At 45.1% G+C, this 23,965-nt stretch overlaps 1 protein-coding gene across 2 annotated transcripts in view; it reads right to left on the bottom strand.

The window, feature by feature from the left end:
* Window positions 1–23,965, bottom strand: part of SHROOM3 (shroom family member 3) — a 333,657-nt gene that overhangs the window by 200,716 nt on the left and 108,976 nt on the right. For both annotated transcript variants that reach the window (XM_055434908.2, XM_088836401.1), the window contains exon 2: window positions 17,274–17,428. In XM_055434908.2, the coding sequence (XP_055290883.2) occupies window positions 17,274–17,428 (155 nt within the window). The remainder of the gene's footprint in view (window positions 1–17,273; window positions 17,429–23,965) is intronic.

The raw sequence follows: 23,965 nt of genomic DNA, 5'->3' as shown, positions 1-23,965 counted from the left end.
ATCCCTGCTCCCTGAACCATGCTCTCCCGCCACATTTTCTGGACTCTGGGGCAGGGAAACTGGGCGAGATGTAAGGAAGAAAGCATTTCTCTTAGTGAAGGATGCAAATGCCTCCTCTCACAGGCACTGGCTTCATCGGCTGACTAAGGGAGGTGCAGCAAGCCCAGGGCCCAGGTTTTTCCTTCACACGTGTGGTCTTTATTATCCCAACCTTCATACGAAGCAACAATGATCGTCTTCACTTTCCAGAGGAAACAAAAGGAAAGCAGGAGGTGAAGGCAATGGACCCAGCCCTCCCAGTAAGGGGCAGGTTGCTGACCAAGTCCTGCTCAATTGGAAGCCAGTGCCCATAACCACTGAACAGCACTGCCGTCGAACACGGGACTGAAAAAGGAGTCCCAGCCTCCAAGTAGTAGGTGACAGCAGAGGCCCTGACTCTGGTGAGGCTTCACTGGGGACACAGTAACGGGCGGGCCCTGCCATAGGAAGCGTCCCCAAAGTCGGGCTCCCAGGACCTAACCCCCAAGCGAGGGCTGGAGCGCTACCTCCCCCAGAGAAGCACAGAGTGGGGGGTGCACGCAAAGGGAGGAGGGAGCCTGTCAATCTCATTTTACAGAGGGGAGAAAGCCTTCAAACAGGATCTTTATTTGGTGAAAGGTGTGGTCAGTTTGGTGATGAGACTCTTGACCACAAGGGAACAGGGATGGCAGCAAGAAGGAGCTCAGCCTGCCCACTGCAGTGAACTCTTTTCTTTTTTTTTCTCGATTTAAGCATGCATGCGTAGGTCCTAAGTCGATTCGGTTGTGTCCAACTCTGTGACACTATGGACCATAGCCCACCAGACTCCTCTGTCCATGAGATTCTCAAAGCAAGAATACTGGAGTGGGTTGCCATGCCCTTCTCCAGAGGGTCTTCCTGACCCAGGGATCAAACCTGCATTGGCAGGTGGGTTCTTTACCACTAGTGTCACCTGGGAAGCCCTTTCTTTAAGCATAGAGGTTTTTTGGGTCACACAACAGAAAAAGACTAGAATCTGACTAGATCAGGGCTTCCCAGGTGACTCAGTGGTAAAGAATCCACCTGCCAAGCTGGAGATGCCAGTTCAACCCCTGAGTGGGGAAAATCCTCTGGACAGGGAAATGGCAACCCACTCTGGTATACTTGCCTGGAAAAAACTATGGACAGAGGAGCTTGGTGGGCTACAGTCCATAGGATTGCAAAGTCAGACATGACTGAAGCAGCAGCAGCAGCTGACTGGATAGGTCTGGATCCGAGGCTCAAATAAAGTCATGAGGAATCCATCTGCATCCCTGTTTCGGGGTCCCGCCGAGTCGCCTTGACTCCCAGATAGTGAGTCACCATGTGACAGTAAAGGGGGTTCACAGCTGGCAAGCTTGCAGCTGACTAGCTTTAAAAACCTCAACTGGGGACTCCCCTGGCAGCCCAGGGATTAAGACTCCGCCCTTCCATTGCAGTGGGCACAGGTTTGATCCCAGGTCTGGGAACTAAGATCCGGCATGCTGTGAGGTATGGGGAAAAAAAGAAACCCTCAGTTGAGAGAGAGTACACACCCTCTCCAGTGACAAGATCCGTAACAGTCAATGTTTATATAGCAGCTTACGACACCAGGGAGGGAGAGATTGCTGTTACATCCATTTTACTGATAATAAAACTGTGTCAGAGGTTAAGGCGCTCGACCAGCAAATGCTAAAGCTGGGATTCAAAGTCTGGCAAGCTGGCTCAGAGGCTGTGCTCACATCCACTGGGCTGCACAGCTGCTACTGGGTACATTTTTGTTTTCATTGGGTGTGTTTTCCTCCACAAACATTCACTGAGTACATATCATGTGCCAAGGACCATTCCAGGCACTGGGGACCCCACACGGAACAAAGTCTGCCATTGAGGAGTTTATCATCCAATGAGAGGAAACGGAATGAATAACTTTAGGAGTCTATATCTCATAAGTGAAAATAAAAAGGGTTGGAGACATGTAGGAAGAAAGCTGCAGTTTGTTTGTTTTGTTGTTGCTGTTTTGACTGTGCCATGCAGCATGTAGGATCTTAGTTCCCCGACCAGGGATTGAACCCATACCTGCTGCAATAGAAGTGCAAGTCTTAACCACTGGAATACCAGGTAAGTCCCCTTTTTTAATAATTTAATATAATTTTGGGGGCTGCTGGTTCAATTTTTTAACTGGCTGTACAGGGAAGCCTGACATTTGAGCAAATACCTGAAGGAAGCAAGGGAACAAGTCAAAAGGTAAAACTGATTAAAAAAATTTTTTTAACTTATTTTTTTTTTAATGTAAATAATACTCAGCTGCTGGTGAAAAACAATGATTCTCTTTCATCTTTTGCTCCTTTAAAGTCATGAGGGTGAAGAACGGAAGGTTACTAAAACATCTCACTCCAGGGACAGCTCCACGAAAGAGGATTTTCTGTGTCAAAGGATTTGTCGACCTCGCTCATTTATAATCAATAAATACCAATGGCTGATTCCCAAGAGACACCTTTAAGGAAAGATTCCAAAAATCCTTTCAAAATAGATAGCCACTGGGAGTGTGCTGTATGACGCAGGGAACCCAGAGCAGGTGCTCTGTGACAACCTGGGGGGTGGGAGGCGACGGAGCTGGGAGGGGGGAGAAGAGAGACAGGACACATATGTACCTGTGGCAGATTCATGTTGATATATGGCAGAAATCAGCAGAATACTGTAAGGTAATCATCCTACAATCAAAAGTAAAATATTTCTTAAAAAGGCCAGAGTCCACAGTCTTCACGAAAACAGTGTAGCATCCCTCCCATATAAACCATAAACACACCGATCAAGCAACAGTCCCAGGGATAACTTCACACATCCTGCTTGTTAAGCCAACACAGCATCAGACAGGAGTCTGACAGCAGAATGAGGGGGGAGTGGAGAAATGGCATCTTTCAAATGCAATGATGAACTATCCAGACAATAGTTGGCAGCAAGTGGAAAGACTGACGGGGGGCTCTAGATCAGTGGGCCGCAGAACAAAAAGTGTTAGTGACAGAAGCAGAGTAAAGCTGGTCTTACAGCCTTTTACTAAGGACACACTAGGCTCCTCAAAACTGCCACATGCTAGGATGCCAGAGGTTTAACAGAACCATGAGAAGACAGGTGACTCAGTCGTGTCCGACTCTTTGCAACCCCATGGACTGTAGCCTCTGTCCATGGGGATTCTCCAGGCAAGAATATTGGAGTGGGTAGCCATTCCCTTCTCCAGGGGATCTTCCTGACCCAGGGATCGAACCTGGGTCTCTTGCACTGCAGGCAGCTTCTTTAACATCTGAGCCACCAGAGAAGCCTTATAGAAGAACCTTAGGGGTCATGTCTAGCCAGACAGACCCAGGGGTTCCCAGCCTTTGAAAGCTAAGTACCTGTGTGGGCTTTTTAGTGTTTCTAAACCTATACTTTAAACCTCTTGCCAGGACCTTACTAGGCCACGTGTGATCTTGAAGCAGTTATAATTAAACAAGACATAACATTATTTAATTCCCTAGCCTTTGGGCTTCCTAGGTGACGCTAGTGTTAAAGAACCTGCCTGCCAATGCAGGAGACATAAGAGACATGGGTTTGATCCCTGAGTTGGGAAGGCCCACTGGAGGAGGGCATGGCAACCCACTGCAATATACTTGCCTGGAGAATCCCATGGACAGCAGAGCCTGGTGGGCTACAGTCCATAGAGCTGGACATGACCAAATCAACTGGGCACATATGCACAAGACATAACAATATTCTAACAGTGGAATTATCCCGAGCAGGACAAAACTGCCAGGACCCTCAAAGCTCAGATGTACCATTAAGGACGTGTGTGGTGACTGGCTTTTAACAACTCTTTCCAGAAACCATTTCTCTATCCCTGGGTCCCAAGAAATGGGGGACTGGTGCCAAGACTATACAAAATGTGATTTTTTAAAAACCAGGGATGGATGAAATAAATAAAACAAGCTCAAGTGCTTGTTTCACTGAGGGCTTCTTTTCTTTTTTAAAAATTTTATTATTGGAGTATAATTGCTTTAGAGTGTTGTGTTAGTTTCTGCTGTACAACTAAACGAATCAGCTCTATGTACACACATGTTCTCTCCCTCTGTGGTCTCCCTCCTGCCCCTCCCCCAATCCTACCCCTTTAGGTCATCACAGAGCACCATCTCTAGGGACCTCTAGATTCTGTCTTCGCATTGTACATCTCATTAGATAGAATAAGTTCGATAGCGTCAAGCCATCTTTCTTTCACGGTTGGTTTCACAGGGGCACCATCCAGAAATGGCATGTAGAGTGAACACAGCAACTGCAGTGCGATGGCTATGGTGCCACAGGCTCAAAACAGTGGCCCCAACACCTGCCGGTAAAAATGAGCTCCCAGGGCGATGGCACGTGATAACAGCTTGGGCCGCAGGTGTTCCCAGGAGGGCCAGACAAGTGTGCCCCTGCCCACGTCCACGTGTCACTTGATGAGCTTTTTAAGAAGCAATACTCCATACAGCAATCATGAGACAGATCGCATAGAAATGCAACAGCAAGAGCCACTGCTGGAGCAGCCATACCCTGCAGGCCTCTCTGGGTCCTGGGAGGTCCAGAGACCTCAGCAGGGGCTCTGTTTTTGCACCTTCTTGTTCAGTCGCTAAGTATCCGACTCTTTGTGATCTCATGGACTGCAGCACACCAGGCTTTCCTGTCCTTCACTATCCCCTGGAGTTTGCTCCAACTTCCATCCATTGAGTTGGCGATGCCATCCAACCATCTCATCCTTTGTCGCCACCTTTGCTGCCCCCATTCTGGAGGCTCTGCTCTACTTGCTGCCCTTCTTGATTTACTTTTCTTGTTTTTGAATCACACTTGTTAGGTTTTACCTCCGGCGTTGTTGTTGTTATTATTATTTGGCTGGGCTGGATCTTAGTTGTGGCACGTGGGCTTAGTTGCCCTGTGCAGCATGTGGAATCTTAGCTCCCTGACCAGGGATTGAACCTGAATCCCCCGCACTGGAAGGCAGATTGGTAACCACTGGACCCCCAGAGAGTCCCTCGATTTGCCTTCTTGATTCTCCTCCTGCTACTATCCTCATGACCGCTTCATAGCTGCGTATCTTTCTTCTCCTTCTCAGTTTCTAGCTACTCACTGTTTCTCTTTATCACTTTGACTTACAGCTTAAACCAGTGGTTCTCAAACTTTACTGCCCATTAGAATAACAAGGGCAGCTATGAAAATGTCCAATGCCAAGCTACACTCTCTTATCAGTTAAATTAGAATCTTTGGGGGAGCCAGGCATCAGCTCATTTGCTATTAACTTCTTAGGTAATTTTAATGCGTAGTCAAGTTTGAGATGGACTATTTAAGCCATTTTTTTGTTGTTGTTGTTTTGCTTTTTGGTCATGCTGCCCATCCTGTGGGATCTTTGTTCCCTGACCAGGGACTGAACTCACGCCCTTTCCATTAGAAGCACAGACTCTTAACTACTGGACCACCAGGGAAGTCCCAACTTTAAGCCATTTTGATGCAAGGATGCAGAACTACAAATTGGCTCATATTCTAAATCAGCATCATTCAAACTTATTTGTGCTTTCGCGCCCACATTTAGAACTGGGAGAAAAGATTTCCACCATAACTTTTGTGTGATCTCAGCCTGAGACTTCATACCCTTTACAAAGGCTCAGACAGATATTTGAGTGCCAGTCGTTACTGGTTGGGCATGGAGGGGTGACTCCTGTTTGGAATACATTTGTCAGAAGTAAGACCATGTTATCCCAGGAATGAAACATGGTCTTTTATCATCAAACCTCCTTCATAGGGAACAATACAGCATTCCTTTGTACATGGCTAGTGTTCAGCACATAGCCTGTGAGCATATGTAACCCAATGAATAAAAATAGCAGTTATCATCATGTGCCACAGAAAAAATGTCCCTTTTCTCATTACAGTAAGGGAGTCTTATTGCATACCTCTTAGGAAACCTAATAATGTGTTACATGAATTTTCCACGGGAAGGAACAACTGGTTAGGAAATCAAATACTAGACTTCTAGACAGTGACATTCAAACCTAAGACTCCAGGCAAGCCAAAAACTACTCTGAGTCTGGTCCCAGCAGGATTGAAATACCTCCTCAAAGCATACTGAGCGAATTCCCATGATGCCAGCCCTCCTGGAAAAGTTTCTGGGGGTCGAAGGCCACTGCAGCTGCCTCCTTCCCATCTTCTCAGCCACTTGCTCTAGTGGAAAAAATGCTTAGAGGGTAAGTTACCACAGTTCTCAGCTCTCCTGACTCCCCATCTGGGGAAGCCTAGTCCTGGGTCCTCTGAGGGGATGCAAACCGAACTGCGCTTTGGGGTTTGTGTTCATGTCCCAGGTATCTGCAGCCCTTGTCCAAGTGAAAAAGCACAGAGCATAGAAGAACGAAAGGACAAGTAAGGCATGGGATCGGGCAGCAGGGCAAGAGGGTCATCGCAAGGGCCTGAGAGGCAGGGAGGCTGGAGGTGCATATAAGAAGCTCAGAGCTGTCCCTACTGCCCAGGGATGTCCTTAGGGGGCACTGGTTCTTGCAATCCCCCACCTCCACAGAAGACTCAGCCACAGAGCACAGCATGAGGCCCCCTTTTATATCCTGAGAGACAATTCTTGGAACTTACAAGGGAGGAGGGAATGGCAATCCGCTCCAGTATGGAGTGGGATTTCGCCTGGGAAATCCCATGGACAGAGGCATTCATGGGGTCTCAAAGAGCTGGATGTGACTGAGCGACTAACACGTGCACTGCTGCTGCTGCTGCTAAGTCGCTTCAGTCGTGTCCAACTCTGTGTGACCCCATAGACGGCAGCCCACCAGGCTCCCCCGTCCCTGGGATTCTCCAGGCAAGAACACTGGAGTGGGTTGCCATTTCCTTCTCCAATGTGTGAAAGTGAAACATGAAAGTGAAGTCGCTCAGTCCTGTCCAACTCTTTGCGACCCCGTGGACTGCAGCCCACCAGGCTCCTCCGTCCATGGGATTTTCCAGGCAAGAGTACTGGAGTGGGGTGCCATTACCTTCTCTGAACACATGCACAAGGGACAAAAATCTTTCTCATGTGGCTTCCGGGTCCAGGTGAGATAGAAGAGGCCCTATTTGTTGTCACCAAGTGCCTGGAGCTTTAAGAACGGTTTTGCAACTGTCTATCAAAAGAGTACTGTTCCTGGACATCCCTCGTGGTCCACTGGTAAAGAATCTGCCTACCAAGGAAGGGAACACAGGCTTGATCCCTGGGTCCGGGAAGATCCACATGCAGAAACTAAGCCCATGTGCCCAAACAAGAGAAGCCACCACAATAAGGAACCCACACAACTAGAGTAGCCCCGCTTGCCACAACTAGAGAAAGCCCACTGGCAGCAATGAAGACCCAGCGTGGCCAAAAAATAAGTAAATAAATAAGTCAATTAATTAATTTTTTAAAAGATTATTGTTCTGTTTCTATTTGTCCTCAACTCCTGCCTGTCCACCCAAGAGTTATCTTTTGGCATCATGATTTCCCCAAAGGCCACATCTTGTGCTCAAGAACACTACCTTTTCAAATTACTCAGCCTGTGCTACATACATGTGCCCATATAACCTAGCCATTTCTAAATTTCATATACCAGGAGATGAAACACACTTGTCCCAGAGCCCCCTTCTGCAATCGGGGGATCCTCTTCCATATTCAGCCTCCCACCAAGGAGCTCTGATGTGTTTCAGAATCAGAACAATTCCTACTCAAGTTCTCCAGAGAATACGGTCTTTTTCTTTGAATTCTCAATCTGAACTCAGGCCTAGTTGGTCCTGTCTTTCAAACTACATTTCTGAGCAAAAAGGGTATAATCAGAAACTTAAAATCCCTATGCCCTCATTTACACCAACAAGTCAAATTAGTGCATTAAATAGGACAATCATAAAAAAATGTTTCCCTGGTAGCTCAGACAGTAAAGAATCTGCCTGCAAAGCAGGAGACCCAGGTTTGATCCCTGGGTTGGGAAGATCCCCTGGAGAAGAGAATGGAAACCCACTCTAGTGCCTGGAGAATTCCATGGACAGAGGAGCCTGGCGAGCTACAGTCCACGGGGTCGAAAAGAGTTGGACATGACTGAACGAGTGACACACACAGGGAAATGCAGTCAGGGATTTCTCAGGTGGTCCGCTGGTTGAGGATCCACCTGCTGATGTGGGCTGTCCCTGGAAGATCCCACATTACCAGAGCAACTAAGCCCGTTTGCCACAACTACTGAGCCTGTGCTTCAGAGCCTGGGAGCCACAACTACTGAAGCCCACGTGCCTAGAGACTGTGCTCTGCAACAAGAGAAACCACTGCAACGAGAAGCCAGGGCAGCCCAAAGTAAATAAATAAATTTACCACACACAAAAAGAAACTTAACCTCAGAGGGATTGATCTGAGCTCTCGGTACCATGACCAGTACACAGCAGAGCTGCAGTTGGAATCCCCATGACATGGACTTCTCGTCCCAAGCTGTTTGTCATCTCGTATCTGAAAACTGGCAGCTTGAGGTAGCCCAGACTGGTTTAAAAACAGCTAATATATAAGAAAAAAAAAAGAAGAATACAACAGATGTTTTTCATGCTCTGGAAAAGTTTCCACCCTCCCTTCAAACTGTGTGCTTTAAAAATAGGGATTTACTTTTCAATTTGCTTTTCAAAGCTCTTAATGAACAATTTCTTTAAATTGTTTTAGTTTCAAAAAGATGTTAGGTGGTTAAGCAAAGTGAGACTAAGATGCTTTACGAATATAGCCACTTTTTTAAGGGAAAAGAGTAAGGCAGGTGTGGGGGCAGGTAGGTGGCAAAAATGTGTGCAGAACATGGGAAGGGGATAATGATAATATGGAAGAAAGTTTTTGTCTTTCTTTTTAAATAAAATGTAACCATGAGTTGGAAAAGGAACTGATTTGCAAAAATTCCTTTTTTAATGAATAGTTATTGGAACTCATTTTGTATTCTTTAAGAGGACCTTAAAATCATGGCGCTCATTACCAGATTCTTCTTACAAGATCACTGACTTGCAAATCCTTGGCGAGTTACAGTCTCACAACTCAATCCAGACATAAAAAGGTCATGGAAACCTGACACGGAGGTAGCAGGTGTGGGAGCCACCCATCCCATTCCATTCCGATTAAGTCATCCACCCGTTTATAAAAAGAATTATGCAGCTAACCCTCAGAAATGTGGGATGGTCTGCTCTGGGAAGCGTGGGCTGGTGGTGGTGAGCTTAATTTCATCACCATTTTTGTTCGGATGGAGGGAGCAGCTGTAAGGCAACAAATAGTTTTATTTTCCAGAGGCTAATGGAAAGCCTCCAGCCAGCAGGGTGCACAGAGCAGTGAGATGCATTTCCTCTGAACTCCCCAGGAAGTTCAAGGTCAGTGGGGAATCTAGTTTTTCCTGCTGCTGCTGCTGCTAAGTCACTTCAGTCATGTCCGACTCTGTGTGACCCCATTGACGGAAGCCCACCAGGCTCCCCCGTCCCTGGGATTCTCCAGGCAAAAATCAGTTTATTTGGTTTTTCTGGATTTTTTTGCCTGTTTTTTTTTTTTTGCAACTTTTTGTTTTAATCCTTAAAGGCTTTTATCTTTTGGTGGTGCCAAATGGCATCTTAATGCCCTGACCAGGGATCAAACCTGTGGCCTTGCATTGGCAGTGAGGAGCCTTAACCATTGGACCACCAGGAAAGTCCCACTGCCTGTTTTTTAAGCATCACAAATATTTCTAAGGGAAAAGGCAGCCGGGTGAAAAGCACTAGTTCACTGCTTGAGATGTCAAAAGCTCCAAAACCTACTCCTCAGAGACCTCCATGCTCCTTTAGGCTACTTGCATGTGGCCTTGGGCAAGTCTCTACACATCTTTGGATGCAGTTCCATCATGTCTACTTCCAGGCAGCGCTGTGGGCTGAAAGGGACAAGACCCAGATTTTCACTCTGGCCCCTGCTAATTCTGATGATTCGATTCAGGACAGGAATCTGAGTCTGAACACAGGGCAAGTCATGAAGCCTGGTAGTACTTGTATTTTAGACAAATGACTATTGTTTGCTTGTGTTTTACAAAGTCACCCTCCTTTCTCCTCAATCTCACTTTTCTGTAAAATATGATCTTCTTTCACTACTTCTTCTTCTCCTCAAACATATATATTCAGTCAAATAAAAAAATCAACAGTCCCAGGAGTTCCCTGGCCCAGGTTCAATCCCTGGTCAGGGAACTGAGATCCCACAGGCCACATGGCACAGCCCAAAAAAGAGTTCCCTTCTGACATGTAAGCTCATCAGTTCAGTTCAGTTCAGTCACTCAGTCGTGTCTGACTGTTGGCAACGTCATGGACTGCAGCACGCCAGGCTTTCCTGTCCATCACCAACTCCCAGAGCTTACTCAAACTCATGACCATTGAGTCGGTGATGCCATCCAACCATCTCATCCTCTGTCGTCCCCTTCTCCTCCCACCTTCAATCTTTCCCAGCATCAGGGTCTTTTCTAAGGTGTCAGTTCTTTGCATCAGGTGGCCAAAGTATTGGAGTTTCAGCTTCAGCATCAGTCCTTCCAATGAATATTCAGGACTGATTTCCTTTAGGATGGACTGGATGGATCTCCTTGCAGTCCAAGGGACTCTCAAGAGTCTTCTCCAGCACCACAGTTCAAAAGCATCAATTCTTCAGTGCTCAGCTTTCTTTATAGTCCAACTCTCACATCCATACATGACTACTGGAAAAACCATAGCTTTGACTAGATGGACCTTTGTTGGTAAAGTAAAGTAAGCTCATAGACTAAATGAATGGGAAGGGGAGAAGCTATTCCAAATTTGCAGGGATAGTGGGAAGATTTAGTAGTGAGATATCATTTTAAAAGGGGCTCACTTTTCCCCACCCTCTGTCTACTGTTCCGAATCATACATGCTGCCTCCTATGCCCAGAAAGGCCTCTTCCCCACACATCCTTCCCATTCAATGGAACCTCTAATCGTGTGCTATGTTATAGACAGTAAAATGGGCTTCTTGTAACAGGCAATTTATTGCAAAACAAAAACAGACTCACACACTTAGAGGATGGACTTATGGTTGCCAGGAGGGAAGAATGGGGAGAAGGGAAAGTTAGGGACTTTGGGATGGACCAGTACACACTGCTGTATTTAAAATGGATAACCAACAAGGACCTACTGTATAGCACAGGGAACTCTGCTCAATTTTATGTGGCATCCTGGAAGGATGAGGGGTTTGGAGGAGAATGGATACATGTATATGTATGGCTGAGTCTGCTGTCCACCTGTACCGTCCTAACATTGCTAATCAGCTATACTCCAATACAAAATAAAAAGTTTAATAATAATATTAAAAAGATATTTGGAGGCAGCAAAAAAAATAAATATAAAAAAGAGGCAATTTATTTCACAAATACACAATTTATTTTCAAGTGTTCATTTTTCAATCACCTACACTATATACTGAACGTCCATATCTCTCATTTAATCCTCGCTACAATCCTTTGAGGTGAGAATCAAATAAATTAAATGACTTGTTTTCCAGGCAGCATCAAGCCTGCATCACCATCTCACATGTCCTTTCTCCTAGAAAGGCTGCATTCTAATTCCCAAAGGCTTACATGAGCCTTGCAAAAAATTTACAAAACATTTACCACGAAAACTACCCCCAAAACTTTTCTTTGCCAAACCAACCATGGATACCAAACTTAGGAGTAGGATAATATTTGGCAAAATTAGTACCTTAATACAGAAGTTTGGGAGGTTGGGTTTGCCAAGAAAAATGGGGGTTGGGGGGCATTCTCAGTTCAGTTCAGTTGCTCAGTCGTGTCTGACTCTTTGTGACCCCATGAATCACAGCACGCCAGGCCTCCCTGTCCATCACCAACTACTGAGGTACAAATTCACTGGTTACAAGGCCTTTCTGAGGATCTGATTCAGGACAGGAATCAGAGTCCCAACTCAGGGTGAAAACATGAGATTAGGTGCATCCCCAGCAGTTAACCCTAACAGTTTGTCCTGAAAGGGAAATGTAGCTTCTGATTTTTTTAAATTTAAAATGTAGGTTATCTGCAAACAGCAGAGTACTCCCTGTACTGAAAGCACCTTGCATCATCCCAGGGGTTTAAATGAAACCGGAGACCCTTTCCTCTGTCTTTGCTTTCCATTCATTCTAAACGTTAGTGGATCTACGACGCGCAGCACACCTATCTACCAAATCAAGTTTCCATTGATTTAGAGAGGGTCTTGAGTACTGACTCTTATTTGTGTACCTGTCTGCTTTCCTAATTTACATCCTTTGTACTGTCCTTCCTTCTTCAGTTTCCCTTCAGCTGGGAGGTGTTTGTTTTCCTTTTCGAAGGTCTTTTCTTTGGCTCACTTCACATTGCATCATTTCTTCTCCATTTATCCACCACTAGCTGCAGACCTCTATGTACTCAGCAGCAGACATATTCTCTGTCCTAGAACATCCATGTCACCCCTTCACTCCCTCCTCCCAGAGAACTAAACCCTGCCTTCTTTATGGGTCAGCAGATCTCCTAAGGCCACTGACCCACAACTCACTTGAAACTGCATTTCTCTTGTCACTGTAGCCTTTTAAGAAGGTGTTTTTACTTTTGATTGTTTTTGGTCACTGGGTAAGACACTCACAAAACTTATATAAACACCACTTCCCTGCTCAGCATTCTTGACATATTTATGATGGATGAGGAAGCCTGCCAACCTGAGGTGTTGCCCTTGTCCACCCAAAACTAATTTTAAGAGAAAAGGAGGCAGGTACAGATGGAAATGCCGATAAATATACATTTTCACCACACAAATGATTTCTCCAGGAAACAGATTCCCTGATCACATATCCTGGAAGCCACATAGATCTTTTTTTCAAAAATAGAAAGATCACTTAGGAAAAAAATGAAAGCTAGTCAATAAAATGGGCTTCCTGGGTAGCTCAAATGGTGAAGAAACTGTCTGCAATGTAGGAGGCCTGGATTCGATCCCTGGGTCGGGAAGATCCTGTGGAGAAGGGAATAGCAACCCACTCCAGTATTCTTGCCTGGAGAATTCCACGACAGAGGAGCCTGGTAGGTTACAATCCATGGGATCGCAAAGAGTCAGACACAAGTAAATGAAATATCACAAGTTACTCTATCAGAATCAAGTGAAAGGAAATGACATTTCTGGACGTGACATATGCCAAGATATAAAGGGAAGACCTCAGGAAAGCAACAGCTCTACTAAAAACAAAGCCAGATTAATCCAGAGTATAAGGGCGTCTACCCAGTTCTCTGCAATGTAGGGGCGGAATGTCCATCCATGTCTACCAAAGCGCGTTCATAAATCCCCATCTCTAAATATGTGCTTCCCTGAGAGCTCAGTTGATAAAGATGTATGAGGAGGAAAGACTACCTTCTTTTGGAGAGTTCAACTTTAAAAACCAACACATAATAGACGAGATAAGACATATTCAAAAGGCATTTTAGAGACAAAATGTTTCCCACAGCAAAAGCACAGAGTGCAAGGACTCTTTAGTAACCTTATCGATCCCATTAACATATCTAAAGAAAGAATGTGTCAATCAGAAAGGGGATTTGGAGCGGAGGGCAGAGAAGTCACGAGATGGGAGAGGAGCGCTTTGGCAGAATGCTTCCCTGCGGTCCAGAGGGGAAAGGGCCCTGATTCAGCAGCGCGGGCATCTGTCCCGCCTAGCAGATGCGTTCCTCGTGGAAAGATGGGCCACCTGGCCAACAGCGGGGAGGCCAGCACATTCTGGCGCCTCAGACCCACTCTTCAGCCTGAGATCAGCATGTAACCTCCTGACCTAGTTATGATCAGACTTCCTATTTCGTTTTCCTGTGGGGATAAAGTATACTGATTCTTGGTCACCTTGGGGTATTTATTCCACTTAGAGCTGCGCTCTTCAAAATGAGCTAATGTATTGACATTCTGGTGTGTGTCTTTCAATGATGTGAATTAACATTTCTAAATTTCACGAGAGGGGGAGGGTGGGGGCTTCTTGATAACCAGGCACCCAGCATGTTTGGTAATAAGACAGTACTCCATATCGCTGTTGGCCCCTAACTTAATTAAGAATAATAATGAGCAAACAGTGCACATTTTCTATGTACTTTGATTTTGTACATTAAATCTTCACAATTTCCTTGTGAGGCAGGGATTATTACTTCCTATTATTACTTTATAAAAGAGAACCTGAGGTCACACAATTTGCAAACAACAAAGCCTGATTTCAATCCCAGGACTGTCTGTTGCCTGTTCCGCTAGACAAAATAATTCAAACTAGACAAAATAATAGTCAACTATTATATCAACTAGAAGGCATAACCGGAAGCCAGCATGGCTACTATCCATAGCAGGAAACAAGACAACCCTCTTCAGAGGTTAATTGGTAACGAGAGTCCTGTCTTAACATTCTGTATGTGGATTCCGCTGTCAATCCTCAACAGATACATGCTAGAGCTCTCAAACTGGCTTTGGGTTCCAATGTCAAAGTGAGTTCAAAGCTTTCAACACTCTCTGGACGCATGGAATAGGCCAATGGGTCTGAATCTTCCTATCCATCTATTTGAGAAATTGGCCACCATGTGCAGAATGAATGCTTGCTTTACTCAAATACTGACCCACAAATAATGCCTAGAGTTGGCCAAAAATAATAAAAATAATAGCAGCAGCATCTGTTGTTATCGTGAGTAACCATGTAGAATATTTCATTATGTTGCTCTAATCACCTTGTAAAGTAGCTATTTTAATCCCAATTTAAAAATAAGGAAATTGAATCTTCAACCAGGCTAAGTAATCTCCCAAGATCCCATGGGTAGAAGATAACAGCCCTAGAATTTGAACCCAGGCCTGATCTGACTCTGGCGCCTATGCTTTGAGCCATGTTGCATCACTGTCCACCAGAGAAGCAAAGGTCTAGTTAGAAGGCCCTGAAGAGAAACCAGATCCGGCCCAGCACACTGAGGAGAGTCACTGGAGCCTGGGGACACGGTGGGACCACACCCACAGCTGTTATTTTTTTGTGGTTGGGAGGAGCTGCTTTTCTCCTCAGCACAGCCTCAGACAGTGAACTTAGAGGAAGAAGTGAATGCAGGAGTGAATGGGACTCTCGGACAGCAGCCCCCAACCTTCCTGGCACCAGGGACCAGTTTCGTAGAAGACAACTTTTCCATGGACCAGGGATGGAGAAACGGTTTGGGGATGATTCAAGTGCATTACATTCACTGTGCACTTTATTTCTAATCTGGGCGTCCCGCATAGCTTAGCTGATAAAGAATCCGCCTGCAATGCAGGAGACTCTGGTTCTATTGCTGGGTCGGGAAGATCCGCTGGAGAAGAGATAGGCTACCCACTCTAGTATTCTTGGGCTTCCCTTGTGGCTCAGCTGGTAAAGAATCCACCTGCAATACAGGAAACCTGGGTTCGATCCCTGGGTTGGGAAGATCCCCTGGAGAAAGGAAAGGCTACCCACTCCAGTATTCTGGCCTAGAGACTTCCATGGACTGTTATAGTCCAAGGGGTCGCAAAGGGTCAGACACAACTGAGTGACTTTCACTTTCTTTCTAATCTTATGCCTCCACTGACTGTCCAAAAGCCCAGAGATTGTAGACCTTTGACTTAAGAGACTATGTGAGGCCTGATGAGAAGACCAGCTTACTATGGACATCTTAAAAATGGTATGGCTTGATTAACAACTCCTGAAGTTCCAGCCAACTTCAGTTCAGTTCAGTTCAGTTGCTCAGTCGTGTCTGACTCTTTGCAACCCCAAGAATCACAGCACGCCAGGCCTCCCTGTCCATCACCAACTCCCGGAGTTCACTCAAACTCATGTCCATCAAGTCGGTGATGCCATCCAGCCATCTTATTCTCTGTCGTCCCCTTCTCCTCCCACCCCCAATTTCTCCCAGCATTAGTCTTTTCCAGTGAGTCAACTCGTCGCATGAGGTGGCCAAAGTATTGGAGTTTCAGCTTTAGCATCAGTCCTTCCAATGAACACCCAGGACTGATCTCCTTTAGGATGGACTGGCTGGATCTCCTTGCAGTCCAAGGGACTCTCAAGAGTCTTCTCCAGCACCACAGTTCAAAAGCATCAATTCTTCAGCGATCAGCTTTCTTCACAGTCCAACTCTCACATCCATACATGACCACGGGAAAAACCATAGCCTTGACTAGGCGGACCTTTGTTGGCAAAGTAATGTCTCTGCTTTTTAATATGCTGTCTAGGTTGGTCATAACTTTCCTTCCAAGAAGTAAGCGTCTCTTAATTTCATGGCTGCAAACAGCATCCACAGTGATTTTGGAGCCCAAAAAAATAAAGTCTGACACTGTTTCCACTGTCAACTTAAACATCCTCAAATATTATAACATTTAGTTACCATGTGAGATAGCCAAAACCTGATTAATGAAGAAATACCTAAATGTGTAAGCCCAGGACTTAGTAGGTCAGGGTAATAAGGCTCAAGTGGCCTGGTGAAGTGGGACCAGCAGCATCTAGACTCCTCTGTGGCTCATCCACTTACCAGTTCAGCAACCTTCAGTGACCTGCTTAACCATCTTGCCTATACAATGAGGATAATGATAGCTATCTCCCCAGATTCTGTGCAGACTAAATGAAGTTATATAGATTAATGTAAGACATCTCCAGCAATGCTTGGTTTGTCATAATGATTGCAAAAAATGTTTTAAATTCCTTCCACAGGTAATTCCCTCCACCAAGAGGTGTTCTCCTGGAACTAGAAAGCTTCTAACTTTAAGGCATCATGAACCAATCACAAGGCAAACCTTTTCCAACAAAGGAAACATCACTATCACAACCAGAGAAACAAAACAAACCAAACAAAAGCAGGAATTCACTTGTTTTGACGACATTCCCTACCCCCGGGGGTAGGTCAGGTAAGAAGAATGCTCTCCAAGTCTCCAAGCCTGGGGCTGTCTCTGGTCCCACAGGGAGGTAACACCTCATAGAGCTCTGACCACATCGGGGATCAGGGTCACTTTTCATCAAGCCCAGAAATGTGGAAAGTACAGTGAACCCTGCCAAGCCAACACCTGCTGGGAAAACTAGGGTTTCACAAGACAGACATATCTAAAATGTCTTCACAGGCCACAAGATGGGCAAGAAAAAAGGAAAGTTATGTGGTGATCGGGGTGGGGGGGTGGGGGGTGAGGTACCATAAAATCCACACGGCGAGGTTTAAAGAACAGGCTTTTTACGGGAGGGGGAGGCGCAGGAGGAACCTGGCGCCCACCCGTCCTGCCTACCTGCGCACCACCAGCCGCAGGGTCTTGTAGGATCCTTTCACCAAGGAAACGGCCTCCCTCCGGGAGCTGCTCAGTGCCACCTCGTTGATGTTCACCACCTCGTCCCCAGCCCGCAGTCTGGAGCTCACCAGGTCCGCTTTGCCCCCTTCTTTGATCTGCTTAGAGAGAGGAGGATCCACAGGTGAGCAGCCTGTTTCCTGCAGAGACCGCCCACTGCCCGCGGCCACGCCCACTCCCACTGTTTGCATCCAGAAGGCAGGGATGACTTCCTTTCTCCACACCTTCCAGCACCCAGCACCCAGCCAGCCACAGAGGGCATTCAGAAACAGAGGGTGAAGGGCTGAAAGAACTGATTTCCATCCAAAACCCACTCCCGACCTCCATCTTCAGCACCCGTTCCAAGTCCCTCAAAGCAACTGTTTTATTCCTTTAGAAGTTGCCTTCTTCTTACTTCATTTTTTTGGGGGGGAGGTCTAAAATTATACGCCCTCTTCTGCTATTTGGGGGCTTCCCAGGTGGGGCTAATGGTAAAGACACAGGTTCCATCCCTGGGTGGGAAGATCCCCTGGAGGAGGAAATAGCAACCCATTCCAGTATTCTTGCCTGGAGAATCCCAGCAACAGAGGAGCCTGGAGGGCTACGGTCCATGGGGGTCGCAAAGAGTCGGACACGACTGTAGTGACTTAGAGTGCACACACAAAATTATAACTCACTGGATAAATAAGCGGTGGTACATCCAAACAATGGAATATTATTTAGCACTAAAAAGAAATAAACTCACAAGCCATGAAAAGGCATGGAAGAACTTTCAATGCATGTTAATAAGTGAAAGAAGCCAATATCCAAAGGTTACATATGGGATGATTCCAACTCTATGACATTCTGGAAAAGACAGAATTATGGAAACAATAGAAAGATCAGTAGTTAGATAGATGGGCAGAATAGACAGAGCACATAGATGTTTAGAACCATGAAACTATTCTGTGTGATACTATAAGGTTGGGTACACGACATTATACCCAAGACTGTACAACACCAAGAGTGAACCCTGACATCAACTATGGACTTTGGGTGATAAGGCTGTGTCACTGTAGGTTCATCACTCATAACACATGCACCACTGTGACAAGGAGATTGGCAATAGGAGAGGTTATGCAAGCAATCAAGGAGTGGGGACACATGGAAGCTCTCTCTACTTTCTGCTCAACTTCGCTGTGAATTTTAAAACTGACGGAATTCTCCAGGCCAGAATACTGGAGTGGGTAGCCGTTCCCCTCTCCAGGAGATCTTCCCAACCCGGGGATGGAACCCAGATCTCCCACATTACAGGTGGATTCTTTACCAGCTGAGCCACCAGGGAAGCCCAAACAGAAAATTACCTCACTGCAGCAACCAAGTTAACATGTGTAATGTTAGTCAATCAGTTGTGTTTGACTCTCTTTGAGACCCCATGGACTGTAGCCTGCCAGGCTACTCTGTCCATGGAATTCTCCAGGTAAGAATACTGGAGTGGGTTGCCATTCCCTTCTCCAGGGGATCTTCCCAACCCAGGGATCAAACCCAGGTCTCCTGTATTGCAGACAGACTCCTTACCGTCTGAGCCACCAGAGAAGCATTTTTTATAACATAAATGAACTCTCCTGCTGCTGCTGCTGCTGCTGCTGCTAAGTCGCTTCAGTTGTGTCCGACTCTATGCGACCCCATAGACGGCAGCCCACCAGGGTCCGCCATCCCTGGGATTCTCCAGGCAAGAACACTGGAGTGGGTTGCCATTTCCTTCTACTAAAAATCCTAATTCATTCAACAAAGTGATTCAACATTTTCTTATGCCAGAAGTTGTTCCAGGAGCTAAGGCTGTGACAGTGGGCAAAACATACAGAAATTCTTTCTCTTCTGGTGCTTAAGGCAGAGGCAGAAAGCAAACACTAAACAGAGTAAACAAGTAAATGATGTTAGTTGATGAAGCTGTCTTCCCTGGTGGTCCAGGGGTTAAGAATCTGCCTGCCAACGAAGAAGACACAGGTTTGATCCCAGGCCCGGGAAGAGTCCACATACCTTACAGCAACTAAGCTTGTGAGCCACCACTGCTGAAGCCCACGCACCCTAGAGCTGGTGCTCCAGAACAAAAGAAGACACCCCAGTGAGAAGCGCACACACCTCAACTAGAGAGTAGGGCCTGATTCCTGCAACTGGAGAAAACCCCACACAGCAATAAACACCCTGCACAGCCAAAAATTAAAAAATAAAATAAATGATAGGCAGTTTTTTAAAAAAGATTGACAAAGTGCTTTGGAAACCAACAGAACAAAATAATGCTTGATCCTATGGCATGTCAATAGTGATGAAACAGAATTAAAAGGGACAAAAATAAAACAAAAACAAGTAAACAAGCCTGACCCATATAGCTTTCTTTTTTCAATAATTACTCTCCAGAATTACCCACATGTTCAAAAACCTTCAGTAGGCCTTAATATATATAAAATAAACCAAATTCCTATAAAAATTTTGTAAATTATGTCCTTGCTAACTTTTGTTTTAGTGTAATGTATGCTAAAATTTATACTTTATTTTTAAGATAGTGTTCATTAATTTATTATTAAATCACTATATTCATTAATTTATTATGAAGGATGAAAATAATACAGAAAGTATGTAAAGGGAAAAGTAAGTCATACCCCGGCTCATTCCGTTTTACTCTCTAAAGGTAACCATTGTCGGGGCTTCCCTGGTGGTCCAGTGGTTAAAAATCTGCCTTGCAATTTGAGGGACACCAGTTTGATCCCTGGTCAAGAAAGATTCCACATGCCAAGGGGCAGCTAAGCCCTATGCCGCAACTAACGTGGCTGTGCTCTGGAGCCTGCGAGCTACAACTACTCAGCCATATGCTGCAGCTACCAAAAGAAAGCTGAGCACCCTAGATCCTGTGCTCTGCAACAAGAGAAGCCAGTGCAGAGAGAAACCCAAGCACGGCAAGAAGAGTAGCTTTCTCATCACAACTAGAGAAAGCCCTCTTGAAGCAACAAAGACCCAGCACAGCCAAAAGTGCAAATAAATATTAATAAATATTTATTATTTTTTAAAAATAAAGGCAACTACTATTTACAGTTTAGCATCAATCCTGGGTGTTCATTGGAAGGACTGATGCTGAAGCTGAAACTCCAATACTTTGGCCACCTCATGTGATGAGTTGACTCACTGGAAAAGACTCTGATGCTGGGAGGGATTGGGGGTGGGAGGAGACGGGGACGACAGAGAATGAGATGGCTGGATGGTATCACCGACTCGATGGACATGAGTTTGAGTGAACTCCGGGGGTTGGTGATGGACAGGGAGGCCTGGCATGCTGTGATTCATGGGGTCGCAGAGAGTCGGACACGACTGAGTGACTGAACTGAACTGAACTGAAGCAATCACTAGGATAAAGACTGATACACTTAAAACCATTCTGTGTCCTTACTACCATCCTGCTTTCCCTTTCAGTATAGTAGTCAGTAAATTACATAAAATATTCAACACTATTATTAAGCAGTCTTCATTTTAGATGATTTGTGATTTGCCCAACTGTAGGCTAATGTTAAGTGTTCTGAGCATGTTTAAGGTGGGCTAAGCTAAGTTCAGTAGGTTAGATGTATCAAATGTATTTTGGACTTAATGATATTGTCCACTTACAATGAGGGTATTGGGATATTACCTCATTGAAAGTCAATGAAGACCTGCATATATATATATGTGTGTGTGTGTGTGTGTGTGTGTGTATTTTTTATTTTCACAAAAATGACATCATGCTATACCCACCCCCTCGACCATCTTTTGGCTTTTAACCAAGAGGCATTAAACTGAGGTGGTTAAGAGTTTGAGGCGTCAAACAGGTAACTTAGGTAAGAGGAAGTCACCTCTTCTCTGGAGTCGTGAGACTCCTGTGTTAAACAGGAGATAGCAATAGCTGTACTGCAGGGAGGATGAATGAGATGAGCCGCTTGAATTGGTGAACACGGTTCCAGGTCCCGGATTACAGTAAGATTTTATAAGTAGTAGCCATTGTTTTCAAAAGTCATAAATATCATGAAGATACTTCCTTTTATACCAGATTCTACTATACCATCTTGGTACAATTCATTTAGCCATCCTTTCTTGTCATCTGCATATCTGAGGTTATTGATATTTTCCCCGGCAATCTTGATTCCAGCTTGTGCTTCTTCCAGCCCAGCGTTCCTCATGATGTACTCTGCATAGAAGTTAAATAAGCAGGGTGACAATATACAACCTTGACGCACTCCTTTTCCTATTTGGAACCAAAGAGTTGGACACGACTGAGCAACTGAACTGAACTGAACTGAACTGATCCTTTCTTGTTGGTCATTTTCCCCTGCCTTTCTACCCTTTTCATCCCACTAAACTTCCCTGCCAACCTCTTATAGATTTCACTTTCCCCCCCAAACATACTAGGCACACTCTAACCTCAAGCTCTACCCCAGTGGCTCAGTTACCCTCTACCTGGATCACTCCCCACTACTCACAGCACCATGGTCACCTATAAAAACTGCAATATTCCCTCATGGTTAAGAGCTGGGGCTCTGGAACCAGATAGTCTGGCTCTGAGGCTTGCCAGCTGTGTGACTGTGAGCAGCTTATTTAACCTTAGGGTGCCTCAGTTTCCTCTTCTGTAAGATGATAGGGTTTACCACAGAGCCTATCTGAGGTATCAAGTGAGTTCATCAAGAAAAGGACTTGACCCATAGAGTGTATGTGTTAGTCTCTCAGTCGTGTCTGACTCTTTGCATCTCCATGGACTGTAGCCCATCAGACTCTTCTGTCCATGGAATTCTCCAGGCAAGAACACTGGAGTGGGTTGCCATGCCCTCCTCCAGGAGATCTCCCCAACCCAGGGGTTCAATAGTATGTATTCAATAAAGTTGAAGTCTATTGACTATTCATCCTTTGAGGCCAAGTTCAAATCCCATTTCCTCTAAGCCTTTTCTGATCTGTCATAAATATCCCCTGACCCTCTTGCACCTGCGATCTGTCCTTTAAGAAGTGTCCCACCCCTCCATTGTGGGAGAACCAAATGAATAAAATACTACATAATGACATTACAGCAATAATAAACTAAATAGATAATTTACTAAATAGATAGTTTATTATCGTTATACTACTTGAACACAATGCTTGTGGCTATCACACTCTGTCTTTAGGCACAGCTATTTAAGTCTGTGCCTGTTCTCTGCCCACAGTCCCACCTTATCCCCAGCTTGGGCTGTGAACTCTGAAGAGAGGAACTGACACTATCTCTACTTAGCCCAGAATGCCTCCCCAGAGGTTTGCACAAAGGACCTCCTCGCACTGGTTCATTCATTCAGCCAAGATTCACTGAGCATCTACTGTGTGCCAGGTATGGAGCTAAAAGCTGAGGGGACAATGATGAACACCACAGACACAACAGTCCTATTCAAGTCCCCGTTTGTAGAATTAAATCCCCTCTCTGCTGCTCTACTATTTGCCAATATTTTCAGTAAGATGAGAATGAAATGAGGCCTAGGAAATAGCCAATTACTTATATTAAAAAGAAAGTCAAGAAAAGCGCATTTGTACAGTTTATATCATGTTTTTCTCATGACTGATTTAACGTGAAAGTAAACATTACCAGAAAGAATGGCCTAAAGAGTTTCATTGTTGTTCACTGTTCTGATAAACTATTTCTATAACCCTTTGTATTTACAGAGTTTCTCATAATCTCTTGACTTTGAACAGAGCCTTGAGGCTTAAAGTGCTTACTTTTTAAAAAAAATTATTTGTTTTTTAGGATAATTGCTCTATAGAATTTTGCTTACTTTAAAAAAGTCAGTAAAGATAATTATGTATAAAACTGAAAAAAGTTGGGACTGGGATAATTTTTTGGAATGGTATGGCTTCTCAGGTGGCTCGGATGGTAACAGAATCCATCTGCAATATCGCAGACATAAGAGACGCGAGTTCAATGCCTGGCTTGAGAGGATCCCCTAGAGAAGGAAAGGCAACCCACTCCAGTTTTCTTGCCTGGGAAATCTCATGCACAGAAGAGCCTGGCAGGCTACATTCTGTGTGGTTGCAAAGAGTTGGACATGACTAAGGGACTAACACTTTCACTTTCACTTTTTTTTACCAACCATTAGTTGGGTTCTTGTTTTGATTCTCTAATCTCTCCAAACTCTCATGCTCTCTTCAGATTTTCTCTCTGGAGATGACTTTTAGACCTTTCCTCTAACACTAATCTTTTGCATAAGCCTTTACCCTATATTTTCAGTTTCTCTTTTTCTCTTCCTCATTTTTCTTCCAAATGCCCCTCCTCCATCATGAAACTGCCTTATCAACCCAGATAGAATCTCTCGCCTTCTCCTCTACACCATTTCTGCCTGCCTGGAGACAAGCCACAGCAGTGTCTTTGTCATAGGTATTTCTGACCATGCTCTGTCCCCTCTTCCGGGTTTTAAACTCCCAGAAGTCAGAAACTCTTCTGTTCACAAATATTTTGGGGGCATCTACCAAGTGTCAGGGAGAAGGCAATGGCAACCCACACCAGTACTCTTGCCTGGAAAATCCCATGGACGGAGGAGTCCAGTAGACTGCAGTCCATGGGGTCGTGAGGAGTCGGACACGACTGAGCGACTTCACTTTCACTTTTCACTTTCATGCACTGGAAATGTCAACCCACTCCA

This window comes from Moschus berezovskii, chromosome 5 (genome assembly GCF_049115385.1).
Source record: "Moschus berezovskii isolate FMDL1 chromosome 5, NW_MosBer_1.0, whole genome shotgun sequence".
NCBI lineage: Eukaryota > Metazoa > Chordata > Mammalia > Artiodactyla > Moschidae > Moschus > Moschus berezovskii.
The sequence above is the reverse complement of the archived record's forward strand: the minus strand, read 5'-3'. Positions and strand labels throughout refer to the sequence as shown.